Source organism: Cetorhinus maximus, chromosome 11, assembly GCF_964194155.1.
Source record: "Cetorhinus maximus chromosome 11, sCetMax3.hap1.1, whole genome shotgun sequence".
In the NCBI taxonomy this organism is placed as follows: Eukaryota; Metazoa; Chordata; class Chondrichthyes; order Lamniformes; family Cetorhinidae; genus Cetorhinus; species Cetorhinus maximus.
The window spans coordinates 116,868,388-116,887,038 of record NC_135889.1 but is presented as its reverse complement, the minus strand read 5'-3'; the positions used below and the strand labels follow the sequence as shown (position 1 = coordinate 116,887,038).

Below are 18,651 nucleotides of genomic sequence, written 5' to 3'. Positions count from 1 at the left end.
AGGCACAAAAAGCCAGCAAGAAAAGTGATCCAAACATGGCTAACAAGAGAAATAAAGATTCAATTAGATTAAAGGAAGTGGCTTAAAAAAATAATAGTGAGCTTGAGGATTGGGAGCATTTTAAAATTCAGCAAAGGAGAACCAAGAAACTGATAAAGAAAGAGAAAATCGAACGTGAAAGTAAACTAGCGAGAAACATAAAAACTGCAAAAGCATCTATAGCTATGTAAAAAGATTAGCAAAGACAAATGCGGACCCATTACAGGAAGCACGGAAATGGCAAGTAAATTAAATAAATACTGTGCGTCAGTATTCATGGAGGAGGATGCAAAAAAACCTCCCTGAAATACTAGAGAACCAAGGAAGATTGAGGGTCTGAAAGAAATTATTAGTAAGAAAGCAATATTGGAGAAATTAATGGGGCTGAAAGTTGATAAATCCCCTGGACCTGATGATCTACTTCAGTGTTGAAAGGGGTGGCTGTAGAGATGGTAGATGCGCTGGTGATCATCTTTCAAAATTCTATAGGCTCTGGAACAGTTCCTGAAGGTTGGAGGGTTGCAAATATAACCCCGCTATTTAAGAAACTATGGGCCTGTTAATCTGACATCAATAGCAGTGAAAATGCTAGAATCTATTGTAAAGGATGTGACAACTGGGCATTTAGAAAATAATGGTCGGATTGGGCAGAGACAACATGGATTTGTGAAAGGGAAATCATGCTTGACAAACCTAGAGTTTTGAGGAATCAACTGGCAGAATAGATAAGGGGGAAACCAGTGGATGTGGTGTATTTGAATTTTCAGAAAGTTTTCGATAAGGTTCCACGCAAGAGGCGAGTAAGCAAAATTAGAGCACATGGGATTGGGGGTAATATGCTGGCATAGGTTGAGAACTGGTTAATGGACAGCTAACAGAGTAGGAATAAATGGGTCATTCTCAGGATGGCAAGCTGTGACTAGTGGATACCACATGGATCAGTGCTTGGGGCCCAGTTATTCACAATCTATATCAATGATTTGGATGTGGGGACCAAATGTAATATTTTGAAGTTTGCTGATGACAAAACTTGGTGGGAAAGTAAGTTGCAAGGAGAATGCAAAGAGGCTTTGGGGAGATTTAGACAAGCTAGGTGAGTGGGCAAGAACATGGCAGATGGATTACAATGTGAAAAAATGTGAATTTATCCACTTTGGTAGGAAAAACAGAAATGCCAAGTATTTCTTAAACGGAGAGAGATTGGGAAGTGTTGATGTCCAAAAGGGCTTGAGTGCCCTTGTTCATAAAAAACTGGAAATGAATATGCAGGTTCAACAAGCAATTAAGGCAGCAAATGGTATGTTCCCCTTTACTGCAAGACGATTTGAGTACAGGAGTAAGGAAGTCTTGCTGCAGCTGTATAGACCTTGATGAGACTGCACTTGGAGTATTGTGTGTAGTTTTAGTCTCCTTGCAAAGGAAAGATATACTTGCCATAGAGGGAGTGCAATGAAGGTTCACCAGACTGATTCCTGGGATGGCAGGATTGTCCTATGAGGAGAGACTGAGGAGACTGGGCCTGTATTCTCTGGAGTTTAGAAGAATGAGAGGTGATCTCATTGGAGTGAACAACATTTTCATAAGACTCAACAGAATGCAGGAAGGATGTTTCCCCTGGCTTGGTGGGGGGGGAGGGGGGGTGGGCAGCGAGGGTGGTTCTAGAACCAGGAGGCAGAGTCTCAGAACAAGAGGTAGGCCATTTAGGACTGAGATGAGGAGGAATTTCTTTAGTCAGAGGGTGGTGAATCTTTGGAATTCTTCACTCCATCAGGCTGGGCAAGCTCAATCCTTGAGTATGTTCAAGGTAGAGATTGGTAGATTTCTGGATGTTAAAGATATTAAGGGGATAGTGCGGGAAAATAGCATTGAAGCATTAGATCAGCCATGATCTGAATGAACGGTGGTGTGGGCTGAATGGCCTATTCCTGCTCCGATGGCCCTATACCTTGCTTGCAAAATCAATATCCCCAGAATGAATTTAAAAGAGCGCCTCCCTATTGCAAAGTGCATTTGCAGTACAAGAGAAAAGCAGGACCAAGCTCAGTTACAGTAGTCCAATAGCTGGCCACTCAAACTTATGAGAGGCAAGAGCCCAACAGCACCTGTTAAACACTGTCAACTTAAGTGAATACTTTAAAAGGGAAAAGGGTTTAGGACAGGACAAACAACACAATAGAGTGAGTTAGCAAGGCTGCGTATTGCTTACCAACTAGTTAAAGATCTGACTTTGAATGAGACTTGTTCGAATAATGCAAGTTGTATAAATTGGGGCTACGTAGAGGAAACAGATTACAGAGGAAGCCCTGGCTTAACGGTGTTAATTGGTTTCTGGAAAACGTTATGGGGAACACAGTCCGAGGCTTGTAACTCCCTCAAGATTGCCCGTTTCCCACTGTGCCCGAGACCAGGCTCTCGCACGCTCAATATGGGAGTTAAGGATGAATATCCAGGTGTATGTGACGTTAATGTGCAGCAGCAATGCAATGTCAATGTAGGATTCTAATTGGAGAGAGACGTTAATACAAAATAACCGTGCAGAATCACGTTAAGAGATGACATCCTGTACAGTATTTTCCTCCTGGGCTTCAAAGTCATTAACACAATGAAGCAGGACCTTGCAATAAGAGGTGACTTGATTGAAACCTTTAAGATCCTGAGGGGTCTTGACAGGGTGGATGTGGAGAAGGTGTTTCCTCTTGTGGGAGAATCTAGAACTAGGGGTAACAGTTTAAAAAGTAAGGGATCGCACATTTAAGACAGGGCTGAGGAGAAATTCTCCTTCTGAAGGTAGTGAATCTTTGAAACTGTCCCTCAATAGGCAGTGGAAGCAGGGTCTTTGAATACTTTAAGGCAGAGCTGGACAGAGTCTAGATTAACAAGGTGGGTGAAAGGTTAATCGGGAGTAGGCGGGAAGTTACAATCAGGTCAGCCATGGTCTTATTGAATGGCAGAGCAGGCTTGAAGGGCCGAGTGGCCTGCTCCTAGTTCGTATACATCATTCCCGCAGCTTTCTAATAAAAAGTCTAACTGATTGAAAAACCCGAACAGGGTAACTGAAGCAGGATTGAACGCCTGGCTAAACACAAAAATAAAACGGGAGAGTCTCAGTTCATGGTGCTTTTAATTAAAATAAATAAATAAAATAAAATCGGCCAGTGAAACTGTGATACTTACATGGGCGCCCTTTAACTCTGTGGCAGCTTGTTGAAAGGCTGGCATCATCCGCTTACACACCCCACACCCTGACTCACAGGACAAAAAGGGCAGGTCAAAGGCAACAGCAGAACAATAAACAGAAGGAGAGAGAGACACAAACATTGTACTAAACGAGTAAGTGACAGCTTTAACAAAACCATTTCACCAAATTACATTCCGTAGATATGACAAGAGAGAGTGTCAGCTCTTCAACCCTAACCAATCACTTTCCCTTAGCTTCTCTTCCTATCCTTTTGTGTACACTTTTTTTTTTCCAGGTATTTTCTCTATTTTAAATGCCATTCTATGGCACTGTTACATGTGGGCTGTGGAAATCTGTTCTCTTTAGAACACAAGGGAAAAGGGGCAACTTGAGGGCAAAAATAGTATGGGGTTTTGATAGACTGGTAGAGGGGTCAGTAACCAGAGGTTTAGAATAATTGTCTAAAAGAACAAAAGGGAAAATTAGATTCTGTTTACATGGAGGATTATTTCCATCTGTAATGCACTAGCTGTAAGAGTGGATTCAAAATTGGCTTAATTGTAGGAGACAAAGGATGATGACAGAAGGCTGCTTTAGTGACTGGAAGCCAGTGTCCAGTGGCGTACCACAGGGATCTGTGCTGGGTACCCTATTATTCGTCATTTATATAAACGACATAGACGACTATGTGGGGGGTAGGATTAGTAAGTTTGCAGATGACACAAAGATTGGCCGGGTGGTTAACAGTGAGGTTGAGTGTCTTGGGCTACAGGAAGATATAGACAGGATGGTCAAATGGGCAGATAAGTGGCAGATGGAATTTAACCCTGAAAAGTGTGAGATGATACACTTTGGAAGGAGTAATTTGATAAGGGAGTATTCAATGAACGGCATAACACTAGGAAGTTGTGAGGAACAAAGGGACCTTGGCGTGCGTGTCCATAGATCGCTGAAGGCGGAGGGGCATGTTAGTGGGGTGGTGAAAAAGGCATATGGGACACTTGCCTTTATCAATCGAGGTGTAGATTACAAAAGTAGGGAGGTCATGTTGGAGTTGTATAGAACCTTGGTGAGGCCACAGCTGGAGTACTGTGTGCAGTTCTGGTCGCCACATTATAGGAAGGATGTGATTGCACTGGAGGGGGTGCAGAGGAGATTCACCAGGATGTTGCCTGGGATGAAACATTTAAGTTATGAAGAGAGGTTGAATAGACTTGGGTTGTTTTTGTTGGAGCAGAGAAGACTGAGGGGCGACCTGATCAAGGTGTGCAAGATTATGACGGGCATGGACAGGGAGCAGCTGTTCCCCTTAGTTGAAGGGTCAGTCACGAGGGGACATAAGTTCAAGGTGAGGGGCAGGAGGTTCAGGGGGGATGTGAGGAAAAACTTTTTTACCCAGAGGGTGGTGACGGTCTGGAATGCGCTGCCTGGGAGGGTGGTGGAGGCGGGTTGCCTCACATCCTTTAAAAAGTACCTGGAGGAGCACTTGGCACGTCATAACATTCAAGGCTATGGGCCAAGTGCTGGTAAATGGGATTAGGTAGGTAGGTCAGGTGTTTCTCATGTGTCGAAGGGCCTCTTCTGCACTGAGCTTCTGTGAATCTGAGAGTAGCGGAAGCAGATTCCACAAGAATTCTTGAAAGGCAATTGGACATTTACTCGAACAGAACTAATCTGCAGATGTACGAGAGAAAAGCTGGGGTGTGGGTCTAAATTGGACAACTCTTTCAAAGAGCTGGTATAAACACGGAGTTGAATGGTTTCTTTTTGTATTGTAAGATTATACAATTCAATTTTTCTAGTCCTCATCCTCAATTTGTTTGTGATTTGCCAGTGGAAATAGTCTTTCACTATTTATCTTCTATCATTTTGAAAACCTTTACTGATTTGCCTCTCCCTTAACTTTGACTTTACCAATGAAAAAAATGTTCAGGAGATCTCATTCATACAATTACATACTATTCGATATAATTCAGCAATTTTTTCTATAGCTGTAATATTCTTCCTCACCAGCACCTTAGACAAATCCAACATTGCATTTTATTCTCAGAAACCCATTTGCCTTTTTACAACCTCTTCATCCATTCTCCCACCTTTAAAAAGGCCCCACAAATCAGATTTCTGCGTTTCTCCACGCAGTTTCCATTTAGGACATTCATTCTTTCACTATCCCTTTCCAAAAAACGTACCACTTCCTATTTCACCGATCTGCATCTGCCACCAACCTGCTCACTCTACTAACCTGGCTTTGGCCTCCTACAGGGCAAATTCTCAAAATGTTAACTATGTTTCTCTCTACTGATGCTGTGGCCGACTTAGAGTGTTTTCAATCTTTTTCTTGCTTTTAGGTTTTCAAGACTGGTGTATTTTTTTTTGTCTTCCTACAAAATCTTTTCACATTTAGTAAGTCAACAAACTTCAATATCTTTCCTTCTACACTTGCATCCAAACCTTGGAACCATGAACAAAAGCTACTGCAAGGACAAGGGAATCGTTACAGCATTTTGCACACATCAGAAGAAAGCCTACAACTCGCTGTCAGTTGGCAGCTAAACATAGAAACCATACAGTTGGTTAATGATCTGGTCACAGCTCATCTCACTAGAACTAGTTCACTACTCTGACTCTGATGAAGGGTCATGCCCGAAACTTTGATCAGTCTTTCTCCCTCAGATGCGGATTGACCTATGTGCAATTCCAGGTCTTCTCCGCTTTCAATTTAGGTTTCCAAAATTTGTCTCGTTATCTGTTGCTAGTAAGCTGTTCTGTTCATTCAGTCAGAGCCTAGTTGCCAGAGAAACAATAAGTGCCCCTTTAAATCGATGCCTAGAACAGCACATGCTCACTGAGCTGTAAATTGCTATTTCTCACATTTTCTTTAAATTTTGTGCAGCCGTAGGATAGAGGTATGAAAATGTATCGTAGGGTTGCAGATATAGGTTAATGCTCACGATCCTTCACAACCAGGATGTGACAGGGGCGTTAAGCAGACGGCAGGACTCATCCTCCTACCCTTGGGAGGAGGGAGTGCAGGGGTGGGGTAGGGAAGAGAAGCATGGGGTTCAAAGAGAGCAAAGAGTTTAGGAGCCAAATCAATCCCTATTGCAAAATGGAGTGGAACGGGTAGACTGAGAAGAAACAAATCATCCTGCACATCCAAAAAAAATTACCAAAAAAAATAATCTTGCAAGCTTTGGCAGAACTCACTTTATTCAATAAATGTACCAACTATACAGGTTCTTACAGTATGAAGATAAAAAACACAAAAGCACTAGCAGCTGTTCCAGAATGAAAATAAGTCACAAAGCAACAAAACACTGACTGAGTAACAGAAGGCTAAGGGGAATCTTGCTGCTTCATTACCATCAGAGGTTGCAGCAGTGAAAACATTGTAAAAAGTATTCTTTGCAAAAATAGCAAGGAGTGCTTTTCTAAAATGATTGAACAAGGAATGCTTCAATTTTCTTTCCCTCATTTTTTTTTTTCTTCTCTCCTGCACTTTAGATGGATCCACAGCTGGTAGGAGGGACTTCTTACACCATCACCGAAGCAGTCACTCTTCGAGCATGATCCACCATGTCAGTGAGTGGAACACAGGAACATTAACAGGCCGTTCAGCCCCTTGCGCCTGTTTCATCATTCAATTAGATCATGGCTGCTCTGTATCTCAACTCCGTTTACCCACCTTTAATACACTTAGCTAACAAAAATCTAACAACCTCAGCTCTGAAACTTCCAATTAACCACCCAGCCTCAAAAGCTTTCTGGGGAAGAGGAGAAAGAGGTCATTATCCTGTGCACAATGAAAAGATGGTGGCAGGGAAGAAGCGTAACAACTGAACCCAATTCTGTCCTCATCAAACACTTGAGATTTCCGCTGCGTGGTGACCAGGAGAAATCCTGACCGATTCCCACTCCACATACCCCAAAACCCACCCCCAACAACCTCCCTCTTTTTGAACTCTGCATGGCCCTTCGATTGTTTTTTTTCTTAAAAAGATGGTGCATAAAAGGAGTTTCTGGTTAGTTATCCAGCAACGCAGTCCCCCACTCCAAAAGCAGCTGGAACATGCCAATCACTCTGCACCATTAATAACTGAGCTGACGAGAGAGAAAAATCATGCAGTACTATTGCCAACTGGCCTAGAATGTGAATGCGCGCACAGAAGACAACTTACATGGGGCGTAGAAAATCATGAGGATTGGTCGCTCCTCCTTCTTTAACAATTTTCTGAATTCCTAGGGAAATGGTGAACAAGGCGAGCAAGGAAAGCAAGTCAATACTTAATACAGTGGAGAAAATGCAAGAGAAGCCTATAGGTTCCTAAAGAAATTTAGTACAAAAACAGGGTGCTGGAGTGCAGGACTGAGGTATTGCTGCACCGTGAAGAACTGCACATCTTTTGGTTTTAAGGCAATAAACAGGGTTGCTTGCTGAGTTGGACCCAAAAGATCCCCTTGGTGTTATCTGAAGAGGAGTAGGGGGAGTCCTGGTCCTCACCTCATCCAGTGCTACTGAAACAGACTGCATGGTCATTTATTATACTGCTGCTTGTGTCCAAATTGGATGTCACATTTGCCTGTAACAAAAAGTGATGACACTTCAAAAAAGCAACTCGAATGGCTGTGAGGCAGCTTGAGGATGCCCTGAGGTGGTGAAAGGGATTCTATTTGCAAAAAAAAAGGTGCAAACGCTTATTTAGAAAAAAAAAAAATTGTATTGCAAAAAGGTTGCCACATTTTTAAAGAACGTATTTTCTCACCCAGTAACCAGAAAGACTTATTATTATGAAGGGAAAAGGGACCAACGTCATAAGCTGCTTTCCCCTGAACGGTTCAGCAGGTGCCTCTGTTCAAAATAAAAGAACTGCATTGTTTTTGAATACACTTGTATGTTTGCATTGGGTGCCCAAAATTATTCCCCATACTGTTTAAATGAAATCCTTGCAGAAGCCCTCTCTTTGCCCCCCCGCACTCCTAAAACGTAAATATCCTGGATGTAAAACATGCAAGAATAAAGTTAATCTCACTTTTTCTCTGTGTATATGGGATTGACTGAGCGCAGCTCTAATATTTTGGATTTGGGATTTATATTGGAACTTGGGTGCACTGGGGGAAGTGGGAACAGATCGGAGTGACTAACACAAGGAGGATAAAACACAAAACCAACAATGGAGCTGTTCCAGGCGGAGGAATACGATGTTTTCTGCTTTTTTCTTTGTTTCTTTTTGTCCCCCACTCTGCAACCGGCAGGAAGGAAGAGAAAAAATAGCAAAAAGATGGCGCTGGCTGCGCCATTGTCAATGTTCCAGTAAAACTGTGGTGTTTGACCAGCAGTACAAAATCTTTGGAATATGCATGCTGGAAAGGCAAGCCTTGGAAAAGTGTATCCTTATGCTCAACATGATCAAAAAAAAAGTTTTTAAACTTTGGGAAAGATTAAGCCTACTGATGCCTTACATCACTTCAAGTTCCTGGCCATAACCACATCCTCTTCATTGTGGACATCCAATCCCTCTATGTGTCCACACCACCTCCTCCCACAACCACGACGGTCTCGGAGCTCTCTGCTTCTTCCTCAAATGGAGGCAGAAACAGTCCCCATTCACCACTATGCTCCTCCACCTGGCTGAGCTTAATCTCACTTTGAACAACAACTCCTTCAACTCTCCTCATTTCTTCCAAATAAAAAAGGTCCTGCTATGGGTTCCAGTTATGCCTGCCTTTTTATGGGATATGTGGAACATTCTTTATTCCAATCCTACTCGGACCCTCTCCCTTGTCCCTTTTTTCCCGTTACATTGATGGCTGTATTGGTGCTGCCTCCTGCTCTCACCACAAATTGGAAAATTTCCTTGACTGTTATCAATTTCCAACCTTCCCTCACCTTCACCTGGTCCATCTCTGACTCTTCCCTTCCTCAACTTCTGTCTCCATTTCTGGAGTTAAGCGATCTACTAATGCTCACTACAAACCCATGGACTCCCAACAGCTACCTTGACTACACTTTCTCACACCCAACTTCCTGCAAGGGCTCCATTCCATTCTCCCAGTTTCACCATCTGTTCTGATGATGCAAACTTCCACACCCACACTTCTAACATATCTTCCTTTTTCTCAAGGAGGGAGGATTCCCCACCCAGCACAGTTGGCAGAGCCCTCCAAAGTGTCCAATCCATTTCATGCACCTCTGCTTTCACCTGTTCCTCTCCCTCCCAGAATCAAGTTAGGGTTCCCCTTCTACTCATCTTCCATTCCACCAGTCTCCATATTGCATAATGGAAATGGTGGAGGATGATCCATTCAATCAAACAAATATTACCCTGCACTCCTCTTTCAGCATTTCATAGGGACTGTTCCCTCTGCGAAACCCTAGTCCACTCAATCACCCAGAACACCCTCTTCCCTTTCCAAATGCATATTTCTGTGCAAGCGTAGGCGATGCAACACCTGACCTTTCACCTCTTCCCTTCTCACTGTCCAAGGCCCCAAACACTCCAAGCAAACAAAGATTTACTTGTATTTCCTTCCCTCAATCTAGTATGCTGTATTCGTTGCTCACGATGTGGTTTCCTCTACACTGGGGAGATGAAACACAAACTGGGTGACTGCTTTGTGGAATACCTCAGTTCAGTCCACAAGCACGATCCTGAGTTTTCAGTTGCTTGTCATTTTAATTCTCCACCTTGCCCTCATGCTGACCTTTCTGCCCAAGGCCCATCATGGTGTTCCAGTGAAGCTCAACATGAGATCAAGGAACAGCACTTTATCTTTTGACTTGGCACTCTACAGCCTTCTGGACTGACACGGAATTCAACAACGTTAGATCATAACGTCTCCTCAAGCAGACCAATTGTCCCTTACCTTACGGAAGCGTCCCATATCTGAGTTCACTATCCAGTGCCGCATGGTACTGGGATGCTGTCTGGCCTGTAATGTGTACCTGCGTTCGTCCTGTGTGCATTCTGATAGCATCTTCCCCCACTCAGACAGGTCCCCATGGCAAGCTGTCTCTTAATGTTCTGAGACACTTAGTCACCCTGCCTCAGCCTCCATCTTGTGCTTTTTTTTTGCTGGGTCAGTCTTAGCCTTGTTTCTTACTTCATCTCTTCAAGTTGCATTCAAATATAGGCAATTCACACCTCCTTTGGACACAGCCTTTGTTTCCTGGCTATTACATCATGAAATCTTTTGTTATTTAGCCTTCCCTGGCCTCCACCTTATCACAGGCCCTCTCCTTTGTTTCTGACCCCCTTCTGAAGAAAGGTCATTGACCGGAAATGTTAACTCTGTTTCTCTATCCACACATGCTGCCTGACCTGCTGAGTATTTCCAGCCTTTTGCGATCTTATTTAAGAAAGAACCAAATATCTTTTGTGAAACTAGATATGCATAAAAACTTAGTAGGCAAATTTTGAAACATTTTAATTCAAACATTTATGAGAGCCATACCTTCGCATCACTCTACTTTCGAGTCACGATGGTTCCTGTGTGCCTTAAGCTTGCACCTTACTTTCTTGAGACATTTTAAACACTGCCTTAAAGTCATGTACACTAGTTACTTCAATTTGCATGAAATTTGCACACTTGAGCTCAGGACACCCGAATGCTACATTGCAAAGGCACCTGTGGTGCTCAGCACCCTCCTCATTTTGGAGTGAAGGTTAAGGTTAACAGATCGCACAGTTTAAGTGAAAAGATGTGAGGATACCAACAGTGGCATTGGAAGGTAGACTTGGGGCAATTTTAATACCTGGTATTTCTTTATGCCCCAAGCACAGGATTCTAGAGCCCTCAGTCACACACAGCTATTACATGTCTGCTTCAACTATTAAAATCTACAGTATTCCAAAAATGACCTGAAGTGTGCGAGAAACTCACCGAAAATAGCTGAACTGTTTTAAGGGGATATATCGGGCTTGGGAAGGGGCAAAAAAAAAAAGACATTTATATGATACCTATCACATCTCTCAAACAGCTCACAGCAAGACACATTTAAGGAATTCCTTGAAATGCAATAACTGTTGCCATATAGGCAAGACAAGGCAGCCATTTTGCACACAGCAAGATCCCAAGAACAATCAGATGCATAGCCAGTGAACGTTTTTTGGTGGTGTTGGAAGGAGTGTCCTCAAAAGTATCTCCTCCCAAAAAGGTGAACAGTGAAAACATCTTCAATCTAATGTGTGGCTTCTCTGTTGGAGTAGGGCCAGAAGAGAATCAGGACACCCAGCACCTCAGGACTTCCAAGCTTGAAAAGATCTGCTCCACGCACAGGCCACCGATCTCTTGATCAGGGATTGGCATACTTTCTGCTTCAGGATGCCAGACCCAGGTTGAGGGGATGAGGTAAAAAGAAAAGCACCAAGTGCTGGAAACCTGACAATAAAAGCACAGCTCTGCTGAAGGGGTTACGCTCAAAACATATAGCTTCCTCTTTCAACTGCTGACCAACATGCTGTTCATGCCCAGTACTTTCTATTTTTATTGCAGAGAAAAGCTGTGTGTATTTTGCTTCGGGCTGTGGAATGCTCTTCCCACACTGTGTTGTCCTTGGAACTCTGCATAGCAGCTTGAATGACAAGATCCTGCAGAATCAGGGTTGCTGCAGCTTACACTGAGCCATGAGAAAATCTGTCACTTGCCTCTTGATGGGCCAGTCCAATAACCAACAAGATTAGGACTTTAGGGCATTGCTCCCCATTATCATCATCTCTCCTTCCTTGCAGTTGGAAAGAAAAACTTACATTTATATAGTGCCTTTCAAGACCCCAGGACACCCAGAAGTGCTTTGCGACCAATGAAACTCTTTTGAAGTGTAGTCACCGTTGTAATGTATGAAACACGGCAGCCAATTTGCACACAGCAAGCTCCCAGAAACAGCAATGACCAGATAGTATGTTGTCAGGTGTTGGTTGAGGGATACATATCGGCCAGGACACCAGGGGGACACCTTTGCTTTAGTTCAAATAATGCCATAGGATCTTTTTTGTTCACCCAAGGGGGTGGACAGGGCCTCAATTTAACGTTCCACCCCCAACAGTGCAGTGTCACAAGTGTCATTGTGGATTGCCAGCTCAAGTCTCTTGGGATCCAGAACTTCCGGAGCAGAGTGTGTTGCCACTGACCCAATGCTGACACAAAGCACACAACTCAGTGGGTTTAAAAAAAAAAAAATTCATTCATGGGATGTGGGCATCGCTGGCTAGGTCAGTATTTATTTCCCATCCCTAATTGTCCTTGTTCAGAGGGCAGTTAAGAGTCAATCACATTGCTGTGGGTCTGGAGTCACTGGTAGGCCAGGCCAGGTAAGGGGATGGCAGATTTCCTTCCCTAATGGACAATAGTGAACTAGATGGGTTTTTACGACAATCGACAATGATTTCATCGTCATGTGTAGACTTTTAACACCAGATTTTTATTGAACTCAAATTCCAACATCTGCTGTGGCAGGATTCAAACCGGGGTCCCCAGAGCATTACCCTGGGTCTCTGGATTACTAGTCTAGCGACAATACCACTACACCATTGCCTCCCCCTACCTGACTTGAGCATGAGCACCAGAATTGGCATCTAGATACCAGTAGTTCTATACCCTGGATTAGAGAAAGGTGCAGAAACACCAAAGCTGGAGCTTTTCAGCTGGATCTCAAAGATTTGTATGGTTATCTTCCACCTGCTATAGAACTGGGCTCACTCAAAACTCTGCTGCCCACATCCTAACTCGCACCAAATCCCATTCAGCCACTATCCCATGTGCTTGCCGACTTCAACTTCTGGATCACCAAAAGCTCAAATCTAAAATCCTCACCCTCGTATTCAAACCCTTCCATGGCTTCCCCTCCCAACCCCCAACTCTAAATTTCCTCCAGTCTTCGTTGCCTTCCTCCAATCCAAACGTCTTGTGCACTCCCCCCGCTTCCCTCGCACCACCACTGGCACCGTGACTTCAGCTGTCTCCGCCTGAGGCTCTGGATTTGCTCTTCTAACGTCTCCGACTCTACCCCAAAATGACATCAAAAGGGCAAATTTCCTTCAACTTCCTCGGGTCCCAAAACAAAAATTCTCTTGGTCCAACTTTGCTCAAAGCCCAACCACACAAAAAAAAAAACTTATCATGGGCAGCGGGAAGGCATGATAAACATCTCAGCAAGTAAAATCCGAGAAGCCATGGAAATGGAGACAGGTATCACACTGTTGATCACAATATGCCCTGTACATGTTGTACAATCTCTTGAAGCTTTTGGCCACCTGTCCTAATGTCTCCTCCGTTGGCTTTTTGCCAGTTTTTTTTCTGATTACTCCGTGAAGGGACGTTTTACAACATTAAAAAAGGTGCTACATAAATGCAAGTGGTTACACCGACAAAAATATATAATCCTGGGTAGAATATATACATCTGTTATGTATTCACGACTGTGCACATATTTCTCCCTCCTCACCTCACCCCAAATGGCAGTCCCTGTGGCGGCTGCATGAGCAAATGGTTATTCTAATATCAAAAGGGAAGGAAGAGTTATTTAAGGGACCTCACGACTGCTCAAAAAAAATTGCACAGCCTGTACAGGAGTTGTTGCGGTCAGTAGTGCAATATCTGCACTTCCATTTCCGTTGCTTCTCAGCTTTTACTTGAGATATTTATCATGTCTTTTGGCTGACCGTGATAAGTTTTGTGGTTGGGCTTTGGGCAGAGTAAGGTAGAGAGAATTTTTGTTTTAGGCCCAAGGGAGTAAAAGGAAATTTGCCCTTTGGTGTCATTTTGGGAGTCATTTTACTCCTCCAGAGAACTGTAAAGCCACGACAGCAAGTTGATCAAGTTGAATAGGTGCGAGCAGGCTTGTGTGGTTCTGATGAAGGACCATCATCAACCCAAAACATTAACGGTTTCTCTCCACAGATGATGCCTGACCTCCTGAGTGCCTCCAGCATTCTTAGTTTTTATTTCAGATTTCTAGCATCCGCAGTATTTGGCTTTCATGTTAATCAGGGAGTTGCTGGGGGACACATTTTTCCACAGGGAGAATATACAGATTATATACTCTAAATAATGATCCATATTTTCCCTTAAATGACAAAGGAAGGGGAAGATTCAGCACCTCTGGAGGGCAGAGAGCACAGTCGTGGGATTAGTTCCACATTGTTCCAGCAAAGAGCCAGTATAGGCACGAAAGACTGAACATCATCCTGCTGTGCTACAAATCTGTGGTCTTGCGATCGTCTTGATGTGGCTTTCCGATGGTTATTACCTCAGATTTCCAGCATTAACATTTTCCTTTCAATACTGCATCAACATTATATTAAAATATCAAAATATACATTTGCATTCCTTCATTCAAATAAAAATCAAAACCTTCCAAAACAGGCACATTGACCATTCCAAGGGCAATCTTTAAAAAAAAACCCCCCATGAGATAATGCAAGGTCACACTGCGCTGCATGCATTACATGTCCTTTATGCAACGATTTACAACACTGACAGCATTCACATTCTCGTGTGCACAAACAAAATAAAGCAGCATTGTTATCACCATTGAGTATCCTATTTCCCAGCTAAGTCCATTATCAGGGATAGTGTCAAACCTTCTCACTGTCAATGTGAACCACGTCCTTTGCCTCGGGATTCTCTTCCCACAATGGAGCACCCTCCGGATCCCTCATAAATGCCACCATTGACTGTGAACAATCAGAAACAGTGCAGAGTTCATGAGTTTCTAAGCTCAGGAGCAGAACCTCAGTTTTGAATACACAAATTATTTGTGGTGGTATGGAGGATTAAAGGAAATGAAAAGGCTATTTGCATCTAAAACTTCTCTGGCTCATCAATGGTATTGTGCTTATTCCAGCCTGATCCCAAAGAGGTTTCTCACAGACTAGCGGGGACGGGGAGGAGATTACATCAACCATTACAACATTAACCACTGGGACAGGCCAGCAGATAAGGTTTCAGCAAGAAATGTGCGCATCAGATTGGGATCTCTTCTCCTCCCTACTCTCAACACCCCCTCCTCCAGCGAGGAGAGGAAATTCTAATTAGGGTGTGGTTTGCCAAGTGTTAAATCACACGCAAAACAAAAAAAGGATGGCCTCTTTTGCAAGAGGCATAGAGGCATCAAAGGTTTTCAGTATCAAAAGAAAGTGCTGGGTCTTCCTCTAATGCTGGTTTTTGTCACAAAGTCGTCTTTGTTATGACGCAAGGATTACTGCTCTGCAGCGGGCTGCCAAGACACCCGTACCACCAGAGCCTGAATACCACCACTCTCCAGTCACTGGGCATTAGTCCGCTGACGAGCCAGACCACCAGACCTTTACAAACATTCTGCAGGAAGAGCCAAGGAGTGGGATTGCCCAGGGTATTCATAAGGAAAGATTTGAAACTTTCGGAGAAGTTGTTTAAAGATTGTAAACAGTTTAAAAAACACAACCCTGGAACACTAAGGCAGACGGAGGGGGGGTGGGGGAGGGTTGGGGGGGGGGGGGGGGGGGGGGTAGTGGAAGGAAGGACATAGGAACTGTTGAAAGGCTAATTTAGGAGTGATAGCTGAAGGCCCTTCACACGATAAATGATCAGCAAGCAAAACAGACTTACGACTGGGACAACTTTGGAAATCATTCAAGGAAAAAAAATAATTTTTAGAGACTTGAGTGTTGTGGCGGCAACAGGGTGGATTGCAGGTTTTGGAGGGACCAAATGCAAAAATGTGACTTTTGTCTGTTTAAATATGGGAGTTGGGTTGCACAAAGAAAATAATTCTGAAGCATTACCATTTGAAGAGGCACGCAATAAAAAGAAAGCAAATGTGGTTTACCCCAGGTTCTTTTGCAACTTTACTGTCACGGAAACTACATCTTACACAATGTCTGCATAAAGAGTCAGGTTAACCGAATGACACCCACTTCTATGGTCTGTGGTTTGTCTTCTTCAACCATAAAAGGGGATGTAATTTTAATGCTTCCTGCCTTCAGATCTTTACATTAAAGTACCTTGTAGTCCCTTTTACATGGAGGCGTCTTTTTTTTTTAAAAAGCTAATCGGCAAGATTGGCTGTTTTAACTCTCATGACGGGATCTCTTCTGCAGTTAAAATATTCCTATTTGCATCCGTAGAAACAACAAAAAGGCAATACATGGCTGCACTAGGATTAGCTGATTTGAGTCCAGATATCAATTGGCTTCAGTGAGTCTGGGCTGTGGAGGAGCGGTGGGTGGGGTGGGGGGACAAAAATTAACAAACAGCTTTCCCTTGATATCCAAAGACTTGTGTTTTATGACACACACTTGGACCTCAGGGAAGGGTAGATCAGGCTCCAATGCAATACCTTTCACGGACGACTAGCTGCCAAAGTTTACTGCCCTAGACTCACATGAAGAGTGGGCATCAGGATCAGCTACTGGAGAACCCTTTCCTGGCAGGAGTCCACATTTTCGGGAGAAAGAGGAAGAAAACGTGATCTCTCCATGGCACGAGGTAACCCGAGGAACCTACAAAGCTCTTGTCAACCTTGAGCCAGTCAATAGGAGGGAGTCAACATCACCTTGGGGTGGACTACCTATCCCATTTTTCTCACTTATTTAAAAGTGATAGTACTGACTGCACTTAACATTCTTCATCAATGACTTGGCTCTAACTGGAAAAGGGCATTTTAATTACCAACCCCTGATAGGATTGGTGGGATTTGTTTTTCACATAATAGCCACAATAGTTGAGGGAGCCGTTTCCACTGATAGGTAGAACAGGTTATTCAGAAATGCAACTCAACCAATTGCACCATTATGATGTAAATTGCGAGTCAAACCATAAAAAATTGCAGCAAGACCACATTGCATTACAGCAAGCTAATTGCACAACTGCGAGAGGAGACAGGAGAGGGCAGTGAGGTTATACAACACAAGTGAGAAACGTCAGCCAAAAGAATTTATTCTTCCTCCTCAACTGAAGAATATTCCAGGGATTAGCAATAAAACTAGGTGTGTGCGTACATTTGGGGTGCGTGCGTGGTGTCTGCGTATGCATGCACAGGTGGTGTGTGGTGCATGCGCATGGTGTCTGTATGCATGTGTCTTGTGTGCGCATGGTTATGTGTGCGTGCATGTGTAGAAGGGGCCTAGGAAACAGGTCACACGGCAGACAGTTCAAAACATGTCACATGCAAGTGGGGCAGACGCACACCCAAAGGAACCCCTTGGCCACGGTCATCGTCAATGTAACCTCAATTTTGTTTTTAAATTTGGAGTGCACGATTGCGGTAGCTTAAAAGGACCGACTTATGTGTGGCCTGCAGGGGTCTTTTGGATTGCTGCACAGCCACATAGTTTAGAGGGAAAATTGGATCACCGCTTTAATTTTCTTGAGTGAAAATGATGTGCAAGACTGATTATACATTGGAGCCCAACTGACTGAAACAAAACTATTTGCAACAGTTGCCAGGGGCAAGCACTTGAGAGTTTCACTCTACAAGCAAAACGCATCAAGACTCGTAGCTAAATATAATGCAATCACAAAGGCAATGCACTGCCCAATTAAATCACGTAGAAACCAAGGAACATGCAAACAACCACAAATGCTTGGCACAAACACTTTTTACCTTCAATGTTTCAGGCCTTTCATATTCAACATGGAAAGCTCCGTCCCTAGGCAATCAGAAACAAGCAGATATCAGTACCTTTTCAGCACAAGTATAAACATTCTTCTCCCTTCAAAAACGAATGCAACCTCCCTTTCATTGTAATAAAAACAAAAAAATGCTGGAAAAACTCATCAGGTCCAGCAGCATCTGTGGAGAGAGAAGCAGAGTTGATGTTTCGAGTCCATATGACTCTTCCTTAGAAGCGGAGTTATACGGACTCAAAACATCTACTCTGCTTCTCTCTCCACAGAGGCTGCCAGACCTGCTGAGTTTTTCCCCAGTACTTCTTTCGTTTTTATTTCAGATCTCCAGCATCTGCAGTATTTTGCTTTCATCTCCCTCTCACTGTCCTCCTCAGAACAGAGAGAGACTGATTAAGAGACACAAACATACATTTGGCATATCTTCAGAATGGCAAGAATTGATTCAACCAGTTCCTCACAATGAGGTGGCCTGGATTTGGCTCCAACTATTGCTTGTTCTAAATTGAAGTTAATGCATCATTAGCATCAGTATCAGTTGGGCAGCCAAGAGAAGAATGACTGCGAACAGAGTGTTCTTGAGCTTGGTAAGGGAAAGAACATTAAGTACACCCAGGGACCACTGTCCAGAAACCCCTACTGCAAGTGCAAGTGTGGGTGATGCTTCCAGCTGCTCGACCATGATGGTTGAAAACCACATCAACAATCATCTATGCTCATGCGCGACCACTTAAGCAGGCTGTACAGGGTTTGGGGCTAGCCACCAGCCAACATAAATGAATACAGCATAGGAAAGGGCAAAGAGACAGAAAAATGATTTTTAAAAAAGC

At 43.5% G+C, this 18,651-nt stretch overlaps 1 protein-coding gene across 2 annotated transcripts in view; it reads right to left on the bottom strand.

Moving 5' to 3' along the window:
- Nucleotides 1-18,651, bottom strand: part of pdia5 (protein disulfide isomerase family A, member 5) — a 114,907-nt gene that overhangs the window by 76,434 nt on the left and 19,822 nt on the right. For both annotated transcript variants that reach the window (XM_078552628.1, XM_078552629.1), the window contains 4 exons: nt 17,799-17,844; nt 14,797-14,889; nt 7,396-7,456; nt 3,214-3,281 (listed from right to left, as the gene is read on the bottom strand). In XM_078552628.1, coding sequence (XP_078408754.1) covers nt 3,214-3,281; nt 7,396-7,456; nt 14,797-14,889; nt 17,799-17,844 — 268 coding nt within the window. The remainder of the gene's footprint in view (nt 1-3,213; nt 3,282-7,395; nt 7,457-14,796; nt 14,890-17,798; nt 17,845-18,651) is intronic.